The sequence below is a fragment of the Mus caroli genome, unplaced genomic scaffold (genome assembly GCF_978045245.1).
Source record: "Mus caroli unplaced genomic scaffold, Mus_caroli_1 scaffold_20, whole genome shotgun sequence".
NCBI classification, from domain to species: Eukaryota; Metazoa; Chordata; class Mammalia; order Rodentia; family Muridae; genus Mus; species Mus caroli.
Window position 1 is genome coordinate 29,265,311 of NW_028227275.1, and position 14,690 is coordinate 29,280,000.

General features: G+C 41.7%; 1 protein-coding gene across 2 annotated transcripts in view; it reads left to right on the forward strand.

Annotated features, from left to right (window-relative positions):
* Window positions 1–14,690, forward strand: part of Prkg1 (protein kinase cGMP-dependent 1) — a 1,217,686-nt gene that overhangs the window by 87,442 nt on the left and 1,115,554 nt on the right. The window contains exon 1 of one of the 2 annotated variants that reach the window (XM_021151356.3): window positions 8,899–10,000. The exons of the other annotated variant lie outside the window; for it this stretch is intronic. Within the exon in view, the coding sequence (XP_021007015.1) occupies window positions 9,690–10,000 (311 nt within the window). The 5' untranslated portion in view covers window positions 8,899–9,689. Of the gene's footprint in view, window positions 1–8,898; window positions 10,001–14,690 lie in introns of those variants that run through there. 2 annotated transcript variants of the gene reach the window in all.

The following is a 14,690-nucleotide window of genomic DNA, read 5'->3' on the forward strand; positions in this document are numbered from 1 at the left end:
TATTGCTCTCTACTTTATTTCTAAAGACACTCTGTCTCATTGAACCCAAGAGTTCACAAGATTTGGTAAAGATTGTTTAAGACCAATTGGACAGCAAGTTCTAGGGACTCCCCACCCCTATCCCCCGCCACACTTCCCAGTACAGGGATGACAGGCCTGCACAGCTTTGCGTGGCACTTGATGCAGATGCTAGAGAGCCAAGCTCATATCTCCATGCTTGTCTGTAAAGCACTTTAATAAGTGAGCCATGTTTCCAACCCTGGCTTTAGTAGATGTTTACACGTTTGTCTTTTACATCTGAGACACTGATATTTAAAGCATTCTTCGTGTGCCAGATTAAATGTCTGTGTTTTGCCAAAATTAAGTTCTCAAGATTCAAACTAAACTAGAAAGGAAGTACTGAATATTTTCTAAATGTGTAGCTGAGGGAAGGTACCTGACTATTTCATAGTTGCTTAAGATACATTACACACTTGCACATTTTTTTATGAGACACAGCCCTAGGCTTCCTCCTTGTTCCAAGAGTGATGTTTTCATAAACACCAGGGGACATATCCTGGCTCTGAAATGAAATGACATCCATTTCTTTTAGCAGCTTAGTCCTTCATTTGCTTCTCAATAGAAAGATGAGTTTATGAACATCCATCTAAGGTGATTATATGAAAGTCACAAATAAGTTTCCTTAATCTGAAGTGAAGGGACTCTTGCCTGCCTGTGAAGTTAATGAGAGTGGAGAGAGCTATGGACTTACCTGGGAAGGATGTTTTGTCTGCGGCTGCTCTTCTTCAAATCGCCTTTCCACAAAGACATCAAATCCTCTTCTGTTTAATTCATTGTGCTAACTGACCCAGTATTAATTCACCAGCCTATCTTCAGTCTTTTCCCACCTTAAAAATGGCAATGGGTTCACTAGCAAACAGCAAATATCTTAGACTGACCAAATATCTAGAAGGATAACCAATTCCTACAAGCTGGGAGGGGCTAATTAAACCAAAACAAAAGTAGTGTCAAAAGGGAAAATGCCAAGAATGGAGTTATGCTTTCCTGGGTAACATAGTACCAAAGCTGCCTTCTTAAAAAATTAAAAACACAAAATGTTTTGTTGTTGTTGTTGGTGGTGGTGGTGTTGTTGGTGGTGGTGGTTTTGTTTGTTTTGGTTTGGTTTTTCAACACAGAGTTTGTAGCCCTGGCTGTCCTAGAACTCACTCTGTAGAGCAGACTGGCTTTGACTTCATGGGGTCTACCTGCCTTTTCCTCCTGAGTCCTGGGATCAAAGGCGTGTACCACAATCATCCGACTACAAAATCAGTTTATTCAGTAATGTAATACAATTTAGAGTTATGTCAAACAGTGAGTGAAAAACAAAGAAGTTTCTCTTTGTTTTCATATTCCTGGCATATTACTTTTTGATATTCAAGGACAATAAATCAGTACTGTAGGTATTCTCGGAGTTTTCAAAATTATATTTTAAACACACTTCTAACAGCCTCCACACTCATAATTTGAAGAGCTGAAACTCTTGTTTAAAGAATAAAGCAGCCGAAGGTCACCAGCACTTACAAAGTACTAAATTCCACAGGGATGTTCAATGAAACACACAATTTAAAATTCACCTTTTCCAATAGAGTAATAGGTCCTTATGAAGTCACGTGTGCACTGCCCAGTAAACAACAAATGTTTTAGAATATTATGTGGAAAATATTGATGCCTTAGATTAGGAAATGATGTGGGTTTCTTATGTCAGAACCACTGAGACTGACTGGAGAAAGTGTAGCTCATTAATCGTGAATGGGAGATACTTGGATCCTGCACACACTCACGTGTGTGCCTGCTGGACTTAAAGTGCAGTGGAAAGGGGCTGGGGAGAAGGCTCAGAGGAAGGGTTAGAGCACCTGCTGCTTGTGCAGAGGATTTCTTCTTGGTGCTCAGCTCCCACACATGACTCATAACCATCAGTGCTCCAGTTCCAAGGGATCTGATGCCATTGTAAATGCATGTGGAACTCATACATACACACACGCAGGCAAAACACTCAAGAACAGAGAAAAGTAAAATAACTGAAATCTGAAAAATATAAAAAGCGTATTTCTGTGAATGAAGCCTAGGTTTCGGAGATCATTTCCCCATTGTAGCCCAGGTTAGTCCTGAACAAAAGATCCTTGTGCTTTATCTGCCAAGTGCTGGGATTGCAAGCATGTGTCTGGCATAATAAAGTCTTTTAAATTATACTTTATGATTTCTAAAATTTACATTTGTGAAGAATACCATCTTTCTCTTCTTAAAACATTTTTGTTCCAGCATTAAAAATGGGCAGCTTACTAGTGAGTGCTGCCTGGATTTTAAAAGAACTGCTTTAGCCTAAGGTCCAACAATGACTTACCATCATTTTGATCCATTGGCTCTGAGAATTCACTTTAGCGAGCAAAATACATGACTCCAATTCAGCATTAAGTGCTAAGCACATTAGCAGTTTCAGTGCAGTGCACTATAGCTTTCCAAGTTGCTGAAACAAGTTTTCATCATCAATGTTTCCCCCTCCCCACCATGGGTAACTTACCATGGAATTAACATGACTTTAAAACACTAGACATGTTGCTTATAGCCATTAAACATATACTTAAATTTTATTTCAAATTCCATTTCATTTTATTTTATGTGTGTCAGTGTTTTGTCTGTCTGTCTGTACATACTAATGCATGTGTACTGTGTGTGTGCCTGGTACCCATGGAGGCTAGATGAAGGCATCGGATCATTGTGCTCTGCCATGTGGATGCTGAAAATTGAACTCATGTCCTCTGGAAGAACTTCACCTCAGAGTCATCCCCCTAGCCCCTAAATATAGATTATTTATAATCAAATCTCTCTCCTCAAATCTAATCATAAGGCTAATTTAATTCTATGAGTGAGTAAAATATTAAGTACTCAAATTATTGTGCTTCATTTACAAGAAACCAACGTTAATTGTTTCTAGTAAGGCAAAAACCAAAAAAGAGATTCCTGAATCCTTTTCCAGTTTTCCAAAGCATAATTAAAAATAATGTTGCTTTATTCATTTTTTTTTTGCATCCCCAAACCACAGTTGTACTCTATTATGGTACATGGAGATAAGATAATTGTCTTTAACATTTTCACTTAAACAAATGACTAAGTGGATTTTTAGTGTGCCTGCATCTGTGGATATTATTATTAAAATATGTCCTTGGCTTTACTCAGTAACTTTGGGAACAAGATTTGTAAGTATCTATTGGAAAGGTTTGGCAATTCTGATTTAAGTAGGGTTTACATTTTCTTTCTTTGCTCACAACTGAGAACCACTTAAGATTCTCACTTATAAAACTGGGACAACCCTAAACAATTTTAGTATTAAAACCAGGTCAGCCCCAAGCAAATAAGCATCCATTAGTCGCCCTAATGAAATATTGCTGGAGTTGAGACTCATTTGGGGAGAAGATTTAAAAATGTCTTGTTCTTTGAGAGTTTTCCAAACATCATCTCCTCTTTCTAATTTGCCAGAGTCAAGACAGACCATGTTGTTGGTGTTCTCCCTTATTCAGAAATAGGACCAAAGGTCTACTGGGAAGTCCTGTCCTGAAATGAGTGGTGGGCACTTGAGTTTCCTATGAAAAGATAAGGATTTAAATGCAGCTTTTCCATCCATGAGATGGTCATTCTGTGTCTCAAATTTCTCAGACACTGTTAATAAAACATATAAATAATAATGTCCAGGTTTTAGAGCTGCCGTAAATGTTCAAGAAAATTGCTTTTTATTGCCATGCTGATTATGAGCAGCAACTCAAAGCAAACGTATGTCTGTCAGCAAAGGCAAGCTTCCTATTGACTGCTATAGAAATACCTGTTACTCTTAGCTATCTCACAGTGTCCTGCAGGGGAATGCTTCCTATAACAAGGGCAGTCAGCTACACTCTGCTTTTCCTGTTCAAGACGTGTGCATGTGATATATCCGAAGGGCACTTCAAACTCAATACTCTTTCAGGAATTGTAGCACCAGTGAGATGAACAATGGGACCATAAAATTGTCATAGTTCTTTTGATGTTAGTGACACTCTGAGCGGAGGGCTCTAATATGCTTTATTTATTAAAAAAAAACCATAGCCACCATCATAACTAAACGACTTTATTGACTATTTCATTAAGGAATTAAAGATTGAAATAAGGAAGGTGTGGGAACTATTTCATTAAGGAATTAAAGATTGAAATGAGGAAGGCGTGGGAAATTTATTCTTGATCATGGGTGCGAAGCTGAAGAGAGCAGCGAGTTCCATATGCTGCCGTTTGGTCTGGCTACCACTAGAGCTTTGCTCCTAGTCAAGCTTTAAGAAAGGAAGACTGAGGAAAGAAGTCTTTGAGCGGACAGCAGGATTTTAGGGTAGGAATCCAAGGCTTTCAGGATGACATCACGGTAAATGTGAATGTCTACCACCAAGACCTCCTCTGAGCCAAGAGTCAATGGCATTCAATGCTAGTCCAAGCCAGATCAATGGTAGCTACTTCCTAATGAGAAGAAAGTAGATTTTTCCTTTGAAATTCTACATTAATCCAATCAATTATACTTGCTATGGCTTGGGCTGGAGAGAAGGTTGAGATCATGTACTGCCCTTTCAGACGACCAGAGTTCCATTCCCAGTTCAAGTTTTCAGCACCTAATTACAGGGCAGCTCCCAGCCTCCTGTAATTGAGTTCTCAGGGATTGACCAGTCTCCTCTGAGCACTGAAAATACCTGCTTTCCTGCACACAAACACATGTACATAATTTTAAATATAAATATTTAAAATAGTTTACTATAGAAGCAGAAGAAAAATAATTTGTCCATTGGAAAATAATTTCAGGATTTTTTTTTCCCCCAAATACTGGTCAAGAATTCTTAAGGGAAATGGAGGAGGGGCGGATCTGTGGGAGCAGGAGGAAGGGACTGAGAAGAGAGGAGGGAGGGGAAACTGTAGCTGGGAGGTAATATATGAGAGAAGAATAAATAAAATAAAATACCCCCAACCTTATCCCTTACTGTCTAAACAACCAGTCAAAACCATGTTTGGGAAATGATTTAAAATGTTTACTTGAGGGCAAGTGTCTTTCTTAGTGGGTTAAGATACATGCAAAGCCTGATGAACATAGTTATTCCCCCAGGATGGTGGAAGGAGAGAAATCACATCTGTGAGTGGCCCATCCCTTGGCCATCACATGTGCACCCTGCATGTGCAACTCCGCCCCACATCAGTGTGTAAAGTGTATAATATGTATCTTTAGTTTATTAATCAAAGCAGAAATCCCAGAATTCTAAGTTTTGCAGAAAGTTATACAGCTCTCGGAAGGAATCCAACATTCTGTAATATAGGCTAACATAACAACCTGCTCTTACTTGAAAGGGCCCAGAACACCTTTTACAGTGGAAGTTGTATACAATAGTCGGCCCTTTCAATCCTTTGCTTTCTTTGTGTTGGTTGCAGCAGATTCCCAATTCTTTCTTTCTTTCTTTCTTTCTTTCTTTCTTTCTTTCTTTCTTTCTTTCTTTCTTTCTTTCTTTATTAGGTATTTTCTTCATTTACGTTTCCAATGCTATCCCAAAAGTCCCCCATTCCCTCCCCCCACTCCCTTACCCACCCACTCCCACTTTTTGGCTCTGGCATTCCCCCTTACTGAGGCATATAAAGGGACCTCTCTTTCCAATGATGGCCAACTAGGCCATCTTCTGATATGCAGCTAGAGACACGGGCTCCGGGGGGTACTGTTTAGTTCATATTGTTGTTCCACCTATAGGGTTGCAGACCCCTTTAGCTCCTTGGGTACTTTTTCTAGCTCCTCCATTGGGGACCCTGTGATCCATCCAATAACTGACTGTGAGCATCCACTTATGTGTTTGCTAGGTCGCGGCATAGCCTCACAAGAGACAGCTATATCAGGGTCCTTTCAGCAAAATCTTGCTAGTGTATGCAATGGTGTCAGTGTTTGGAGGCTGATTATGGGATGGATCCCCGGGTATGGCAGTCTCTAGATGGTCCATGCTTTCGTCTCAGCTCCAAACTTTGTCTCTGTAACTCCTTTCATGGGTGTTTTGTTCCCAATTCTAAGAAGGGGCAAAATGTCCACACTTTGGTCTTCATTCTTCTTGAGTTTCATGTGTTTTGCAAATTTTATCTTGTATCTTGGGTATTCTAAGTTTCTGGGCTAATATCCACTTATCAGTGAGTACATATCTCGTGAGTTCTTTTGTGATTGTGTTACCTCACTCAGGATGATGCCCTCCAGGTCCATCCATTTGCCTAGGAATTTCATAAATTCATTCTTTTTGATAGCTGAGTAGTACTCCATTGTGTAAATGTACCACCTTTTCTGTATCCATTCCTCTATTGAGGGGCATCTGGCTATTATAAATAAGGCTGCTATGAACATAGTGGAGCATGTGTCCTTCTTACCAGTTGGAACATCTTCTGGATATATGCCCAGGAGAGGTATTGTAGGATCCTCGGGTAGTACTATGTCCAATTTTCTGAGGAACCGCCAGACTGATTTCCAGAGTGGTTGTACAAGCTTACAATCCCACCAACAATGGAGGAGTGTTCCTCTTTCTCCACATCCTCGCCAGCATCTGCTGTCACCTGAATTTTTGATCTTAGCCATTCTGACTGGTGTGAGGTGGAATCTCAGGGTTGTTTTGAATTGCATTTCCCTGATGATTAAGGATGCTGAACATTTTTTCAGGTGCTTCTAAGCCTTTCGGTATTCCTCAGGTGAGAATTCTTTGTTTAGCTCTGTGCCCCATTTTTTAATGGGGTTATTTGATTTTCTGGAGTCCACCTTCTTGATTCTTTATATATATTGGATATTAGTCCCCTATCTGATTTAGGATAGGTAAAGAGCCTTTCCCAATCTGTTGGTGGCCTTTTTGTCTTATTGACAGTGTCTTTTGCCTTGCAGAAGCTTTGCAATTTTATGAGGTCCCATTTGTTGATTCTTGATCTTACAGCACAAGCCATTGCTGTTCTATTCAGGAATTTTTCCCCTGTGCCCATCTCTTCGAGGCTTTTCCTCACTTTCTCCTCTATAAGTTTCACTGTCTCTGGTTTTATGTGGAGTTCCTTGATCCACTTAGATTTGACCTTAGTACAAGGAGATAGGAATGAGATCCCTGATTCTTAAGGGTGGATCCACCATGGAGCACCTTTTGGATTTTGAGAATGAGACTGTAACTTGTATTCATGCTATAGCTTGTGTGTGGGTCCCTCACTTAAGTACAGTTTAGTACTGAAAAACCTCCGTTTTGATAACAATCCTGAATATGTATGGCTGTTGGAAACATAGTTTTGTGAGGTGCAGAATCACTTTATTCCTTTTCTTCTTTCCCCCTTCTCTTCCTTGTAGACAAGCTTTATACAAGCAATATATTTTTTATCTTCTGCTGGGAGACATTAAATAAGGGAAACTAAAAACGAAGTCTTTATCTATTGCTTGTGATGCATATTTATATGTAAACTCGTGGCTTTGTGTCTTATGGCTTTTATTCTTGGTAAAGCCATAAGAAAAATAAGAAAAAATAGCATTAAACATTTTCCCAGAGAAGTTGAGAATTCCCACAGGTTAACTGAAGTTCTGGATCTTTGCCTGAGAGGAGGAAACTGTCCCAGAGGGAAGATGTTGCAGGATGCAATTAGTCACACAAACATGCAGACTTCTGCTCAAGATGACTTTTAAGAGAAATAACAGTTAATTCAGAACTATTATTTACTGCTATCTTTTGAAAATATTTCCTGTCCTGTGGACTTTTTATATTGCACTCTGAAGTGAATTCAAAGCTTCTGGTTGTAAGGAATACACATGGCTTCATCTGTAGAGAGAACTACATCATCATGTCTTGGTGGAAGAAGTTTAGGGTTACACACTTTTTTTCATTTGCACCTCTAATTACCAAGCAGCATACTTGAAATTAAGAGAGAAAGGAAGAGCTTGTTAATGTGCTAGTGGCTAGTAGGTTTTCTCTTTCCAGCTTTCTTATCTCAGATAAAAAATGTTGTGCATTTGAGGAAATAAATAGGCAACGTTTTTTGTTGTTGTTGTTGTTTAAGAGAGAGTTGTGTCCTTGGCTAATTTGAGATTTCAGGCAGAAGTTTTGTATTGCAACTTAGTTTTAATGTATTTTCTATCTGTTTTGTTTAAGTGTTAAAGGGTGGGTAGATAGAATATGAGAATTATAACACAGAGTGTGAAAGAATAGCAAGTTTAAAGGTTCCTTTTTTTTTTTTTAAGCTATAAGTTTGGATGAGCTGGTGAAGGTTTAGTTAACTATTAGGCACTTACATAAGCATTAGGTAAATATTTTGGGTATTCTAAATAAGTGTTCCCAAGATGAGAGACCAATTCTTGGACTGAAAGAATGCCGCCTTCTTGCTAGCAGTTTAGCCCACACTGAGCAGTTGGTTCTGGCTGGTGAAGTGGTTGGGTTGAGAGCTAGTGTAGTGGGTGGGACAGTGCAATTACAGCTCCTGTAGTTTTCCCATCCTTTGTCGATCTTACCTCTTCCCCAAAGTTGGCAAAATTTTCTCATTAACTCCTGGGCTGTCAGGAAAGTAACGTTGAAAAGGTATGGTTCCCTTTCTGTAAGAATGTTTTGGAACTCCGCTGTTTTTTAAGCCCCAACCCACTTCACCAAATCCAGCAAATGGAAGAAGCCAGGCCTCTAGGGAACCATTCCGCAATTGATGCTAGCACAAATGGGAGGGACCAGGGAGCTGCTAAGAGGCCTTCTCCGGCCCAAAATCCTTTGGGGTTTTGGCTTCTGCCCCTAGACAAATTCATTGATCTAAGTTTGGCAGGCAAGAATAGGGAAAATTAGGAGTGTGGAAAGGCTTGGGGGCGGAGGTCAGATACCCATCCCTAACCTTCCTCAAAGGCACCTGGACGCCTGTGGAAATCCCTCCCAGGCACTGTAAGCTCTCACCTTTGGAGAGGCAAGTTTCTTTGCAAACCCTAGACACCTGTGTGAGGCGCACCCCGTGGGAAAGGTGCTGTGGAGGACGCAAGCGCTCAGCCACACTGTTTTCCTCTGTGAGGCTGCGGTCACAATCCCTCCAGAAGTCAAAGCTGTTAGCACGCACAGTCTGCTCTGTCTTCCTTGGTCGCCAGGAACCTAGCCCCACATTCTGTAGCCCGGAGCCCGCTGACGCCTCCAGTTTGCTCCGGGTCCTCTCCCTCCCACCTCTCCACCTCCGAAGTAGCGCTCCAGCCTCGCTCCGCCCGCACAGCCCCAGCGCCCCCGAGCTTTATCAGGCTCCCCACACACATCGCTGGCTTCCTTTGGCACCGGGCGTTGGTGACCCGAGCCGAGCAGCCACCGCCTCCGAGCCCAGTCTCCCTCCTCCCGCCCGTGGGTCACCGCGCCTCCGGGCTTTGCTCCCCAAAGCGCCGCGGCTCCCACCGCCTTTCAGGTTCATCCTGGGCTGGACCTGTTTTGCTCATCCCTAAACCCGGAGAAGTGGAATCTGCACACTGAAACTCTCGGTGGCTGGAGCGGCGGACTGGGCATGCTCAGAAGCCAGGCTTGGCTTTGGTCTCAAGTCGAGGGAAGCTTTTGCACTCGCGAGGCAGCGGCGACTTTAGGGAAAGTTGATCCGAGAGGGGAGGAAGCCCCAAGACGCGGAGCAGCGGCAGGCAGGAGCCCCCGGCAGCCCGGAGGAGCATGGGCACCCTGCGGGATTTACAGTATGCGCTCCAGGAGAAGATCGAGGAGCTGAGGCAGCGGGATGCTCTCATCGATGAGCTGGAGCTGGAGTTGGATCAGAAGGACGAACTGATCCAGAAGCTGCAGAACGAACTGGACAAGTATCGCTCGGTGATCCGGCCGGCCACCCAGCAGGCGCAGAAGCAGAGCGCCAGCACCTTGCAGGGTGAACCGCGCACCAAGCGCCAGGCGATCTCCGCGGAGCCCACCGCCTTCGACATCCAGGATCTCAGCCACGTGACCCTGCCCTTCTACCCCAAGAGCCCACAGTAAGCAGGGTTAGGCGCCCGGGTCCATGTGGCGCCCAGGCGGTGGGAAGCTGCGGGTCTCTGTATTGTCTGTCGGCCCCTGCCCCTCCCGCTTGCCATGTCTGTCCTCATCCTCAGAAATGTCTCATTTTTACGGCACTTCTTGAGGGGCTGTGCACGTTTCTCAGGGCCAGACTCCCTGCACATCCGTTGCCTTCGTGTCTTTGTCAGATGCCAAGGTATTTTTAAAATATACATACATATACGTTCATATATGCCACCTACTGTACATAGTTTGGACGCGCCCCAGGTGTGTGTCTGACCGTGTGTGTGAGTGGCTGTTGAACGGAGGAATCAGAACCCCCTTCTTCCCCAAAGCCCCAGCCAACCTGGCCAGCCAGAAAATCCTAACTGCAGGCTCATCAGACTGAAATGAAATGCGTTGATATTACCCTGACTTTCCACGCTCTTGTGGCTCTCCTGGATTTTTCTACATGCCGCTGGCGCTTCATGCTGGTACTGTTCAAACCCGAGGTTCTGTCACCATCAAAGTGTAAAAGAATAAGAAAATATACATATAAAACAGAAGAATTTTTAAAATTTTCCTGAGTTGGATGACATTTACAATCCATAAATGGAAACCTAGTCTGTTTTTTTTTAAATGTTTTCATAATATCCAAGAGAGAATATTACTTGTTTTTCCTAAAAGAATTTTCACATGGTTCCCAATGAACACTTTCATTTCCCCCCAGAGGGTTAACGTGTTTTCAGGGACAGTATAGTCAAGCACATGCTATTTCCAGTGGGGACCAAGCTGTGTCTCACATTCAGGTCTCAAGCCACTGTGCTGCTAGCAGTTCTTGTGTGTTAGAGAGCAGTGTAGTTTCAGTGTCAGTAGGATTCATAACTTGGTTGGGGACCCTGAATGAAACTTGTTACACAACACTCAAGCCCAGAGTCCATATGGAGAGTGAACAGCAGGGATGGGACAGCAACAGAACCAGAACACCATCTGAATGGCATTTTAATTAATAGTAATGACATAATTGGTAAAGCAGAGGATTCTGTTGTCCTGCTCTTAACTACATAACACGGCTGGATGACACGTGTTACATAATGACAGAAGGTCCCTGGGAACCCTTTACTTCATAAACACAGGGGATTCATAAGAAGAGAAAGTAAATGCTTGGTTATCACCATTTGTATTTCTTGGATAGAAGGGCTCAGAAGTACACATTACATACACTTTTGAAAACTTAAAAGTCAAATCTATACATGCTGGCCCTCCCCATGAGTCATTTACGGGCTTAGCTAAAGACAGAGTTTGGATTCTGTGGGGTAGGGGAGAGTTGATAAGGAGAAAGATTTCTGAGATTTCGACCTGACCATGTTACCATGATAGATGAGCTGGATTTCAATTTGTTTTAGAAACCTGAGTGAACCGAATCCATTGGAGCTTTCTTTGGTAAATTAATTTGCAGTCCCTGGCATGTTCGCCTGTTTCAGCTAACAAGGTACATGGCCATGTCTCCTGGGCCAAGTTTTGCATAATGAAAATATAACTCAGAGGCAGCTTTTGGTATCTTTAACTATTCTATAGGATTGACATTTTAGTATCTGCAGGACTTTGGAGTAACCCAGAACAAAGTCTGCTCTTATTAAAAAAAAAAAAAGACCATTTTAATAGACTTTTAGACTCAGTATGATCAACCCAGCTGATAACTCTAGTTAAGCATTCTATTTGAGAAAGGCTAAAGAAATCCAGGCAAGGGGAATGAACGACAGAATGTGGTACATTTAGAAGACTTTTGACTATTGGTGTGCGACACAAAACCCTCATGTTCTTATAAACATTCCCAGGGGAAAGTAAAACTAGAGAAGAACATACTTGTAGCATCTCTGTGGGACACTGTATCTGTTGAACAAGGCTTTGCACGCCCATGCTTATTTGATACCTTTAACAGGCTAGGTTGCTAAGGTGGTATTGCCCTGTGAGTTTTGTAATTCTGAAGGATTATATTGGAGAAAATGAATTGAAAATTCCTTCCAAGTTTAAATATTTTTTGAAAAACATCTGTTCTTTTTTAACACGTATATAAAGGAAGCCAGAATAAAATTGCCTTGAGTGGTAGTGTACTTTTCTTAGAGGAAATCAAGTATATTATATGCAAAACAGTTATTATCCTATGTGGTTTAAGTGGCTGGACAAGATAGCTTCACATAGAACTAAGACAATGTGCCAATCTAAAAACTTTTTTTTGTTTTGCATTTCAATGTATATTGCTTGAATCATTTTATTATTCTGACTTGCTGGCAACAAGTGTTTATGGTTTTAATCTTTAGTGGAACTTAAATGTAATCACTTTCCTGAAGATTAAGTTATGGTTGAGGCAAAAGTACGTAAGTAGACTGAAATTGATTTAGCTGCATGCTCCCCTTAGTTTTGGGTTGTTTTTCCAGGAGATGCAGTTAACTGAGCAGTTGATGCTCTGTTCGGTTATCTGGTGATTGAGAAGAACCATCTACCATTTCCTTACTGAGGCTGCCTTTTGAGAATGACAAGGTTTTAAAACTCCTTTTTGTTTCCTAACAAACAACTGGTTGTCTGAGTATAAAAAGCAGTACAAAATGTAAAGTAACCCGATAACTTTTATCATCTCGACAATTTTTAGTTGGAATTTTCCCTTTAAGGGGAGACCTGGAAGAGAGCCTCTGTCAGACTCTACTACAGGGGAAGACACTTGTGCTGCACCTGTGAGGTTCAGTGGGGGATGTTGGTGTTCCGTAGTCTGTATGGATATAGCCTTTTAACCCATCTTAGGTTATTTATGAATGTGAGCGGAAGGTCTGGTGTAGTAAGTTGGAATCTGTTTATACTTCTGCCAATGAACTATTTAAGAATGTAAAACTACTAGACTCTGTTCCAAAATACATCAGGCAAAAGGCCCGCTTAACAATGGAACATACAAACAAACCTAGTCCTCTAGTCCGTGAGATCAGGCCAGCCGACGGTTCACATGAACTTCTATTCCATGACATTTCATTCCTAAAGAGGTACTCGCTGTTCCCAAACCTTTTCCATTTTGCTGTCACCGCCTTCCATGTCATTTCGATCGGACGATCTCGACTTGAATTCCCATCAAAACTTGTTAATGTCTGGTGTGTTTTTGTAAAGCTGTTGCTTTTTACCCCTGAGGTGGCTTCACTTCAGAGAGGGAGATGACAGGTTCTGTTCTGTTTCATTTTGTGACTGTGAAATAGTCTGGAAGGATCGGAGGTAAAGGAGACACATAGTTTCCTATTAGGGAAGAATTAAAACATAGAAGACCCTAAGTGATTGTCTAAACCTTAATATTATATATTCCAAGACAAACAGGATCTCCTTAAATGCTATGTGTTTAATTTTAAAGGAAGTCATGGAATCACACAATTCCAGTGTTGTTATAAGTAGCCTAATATTAAAACATAGATTTTTTTCACAGTATTACACTTCAAATGAGCCTTGCGAATCAGCCCAATAGTTGTATGAGATAATACCTGCCACATGGAAAAATACTGTAAGGCACAGAACCCTTGTTAATAAAGAGTTAGCAAGGGACCCAACGATGTTGTACAAGTAAATATTTCAGAAGGCTGAGTGACATGAAATGCAGCCCAGTTCACTAAAAGAGTTGGTGACTTCTGTAGCTCCCGTTGAACTGTATGCTATCAGGAACTCCTCTGAAGGGCATGCTATTGCATTGTAGGACTTGGGAAGACTGCTATGATGTAAGCCCTTTATACTGTGAGGGCAGCATGGAAGGGAGTGAGGGTTGGGAGATACAAACCCTAGCCATCATCAGAGACAGGGTACATCCAGAGAATGGTGGTAACCAGCAGCTTTAGTGGAGTGCCATGGAGGGAACGGAGTATCTCAGGTTCTATGGTCTTATAAAGTGTAGTAAGAGAAACTTGTTTTTTTTTTTTTTTTTTTTTTTTTAGAATGATTCAGAATCGTGTGTATGTGTGTGACCAAGTGCTAGTTATTAGTGGTGAAGCTCTCGGTTCTAACCTTCCACTATAACTACAGTAACTAGGTAAGAATATCTAACCTAGCCAAAAAGCAGGCGATGAAGACTCTTGAAGAAGCCAAGTACCTTTCTGAGTGTTCTCATGGAAAACAGCCGAGTTATCCGCCATAGGCCAGCTCTGCAGATTCTTCACATATCTGGGCAGACTGATGTAGATGGGAATGCAATCTTGTTAGTTATTGAAATTCATCTTCCCTGCTTCCGTGGGGGAGTTAAGGTCTGACCTAAGGTTATTATAATACTTTCCAATTTAAGTTTGAACATTAATTTGACATTACAGCCTATGCAGTGAAACAGAAGTCTGTACAAAGGGTTTATAATGTTATACTGGATCATGCCGCTAAATATCCCATTAGGGGGTTTGGACGTACAGTCAAGTTGCTTGCCCCTAAACTGGGACTTACAATGAAAATACTGACAAGCCTTAAATAAAGTAGCTCTAGGGATAGCCTGAGAATATGAATGGCCAGCTTCCTTGCTTGACTGGGGTGCATCTCCAAGCTCCCATTGTTTGTTATTTCACTCAAGAGTTGGGTTTGGGTTCCTGTTAGGAAAGAGTAGAATAAGACATGCAGTGTTTCCATTGTTGCAGTTTCCAGGTTATAAGGCATATGGGAACATTTTTTTTTTCCTGTCTGCCT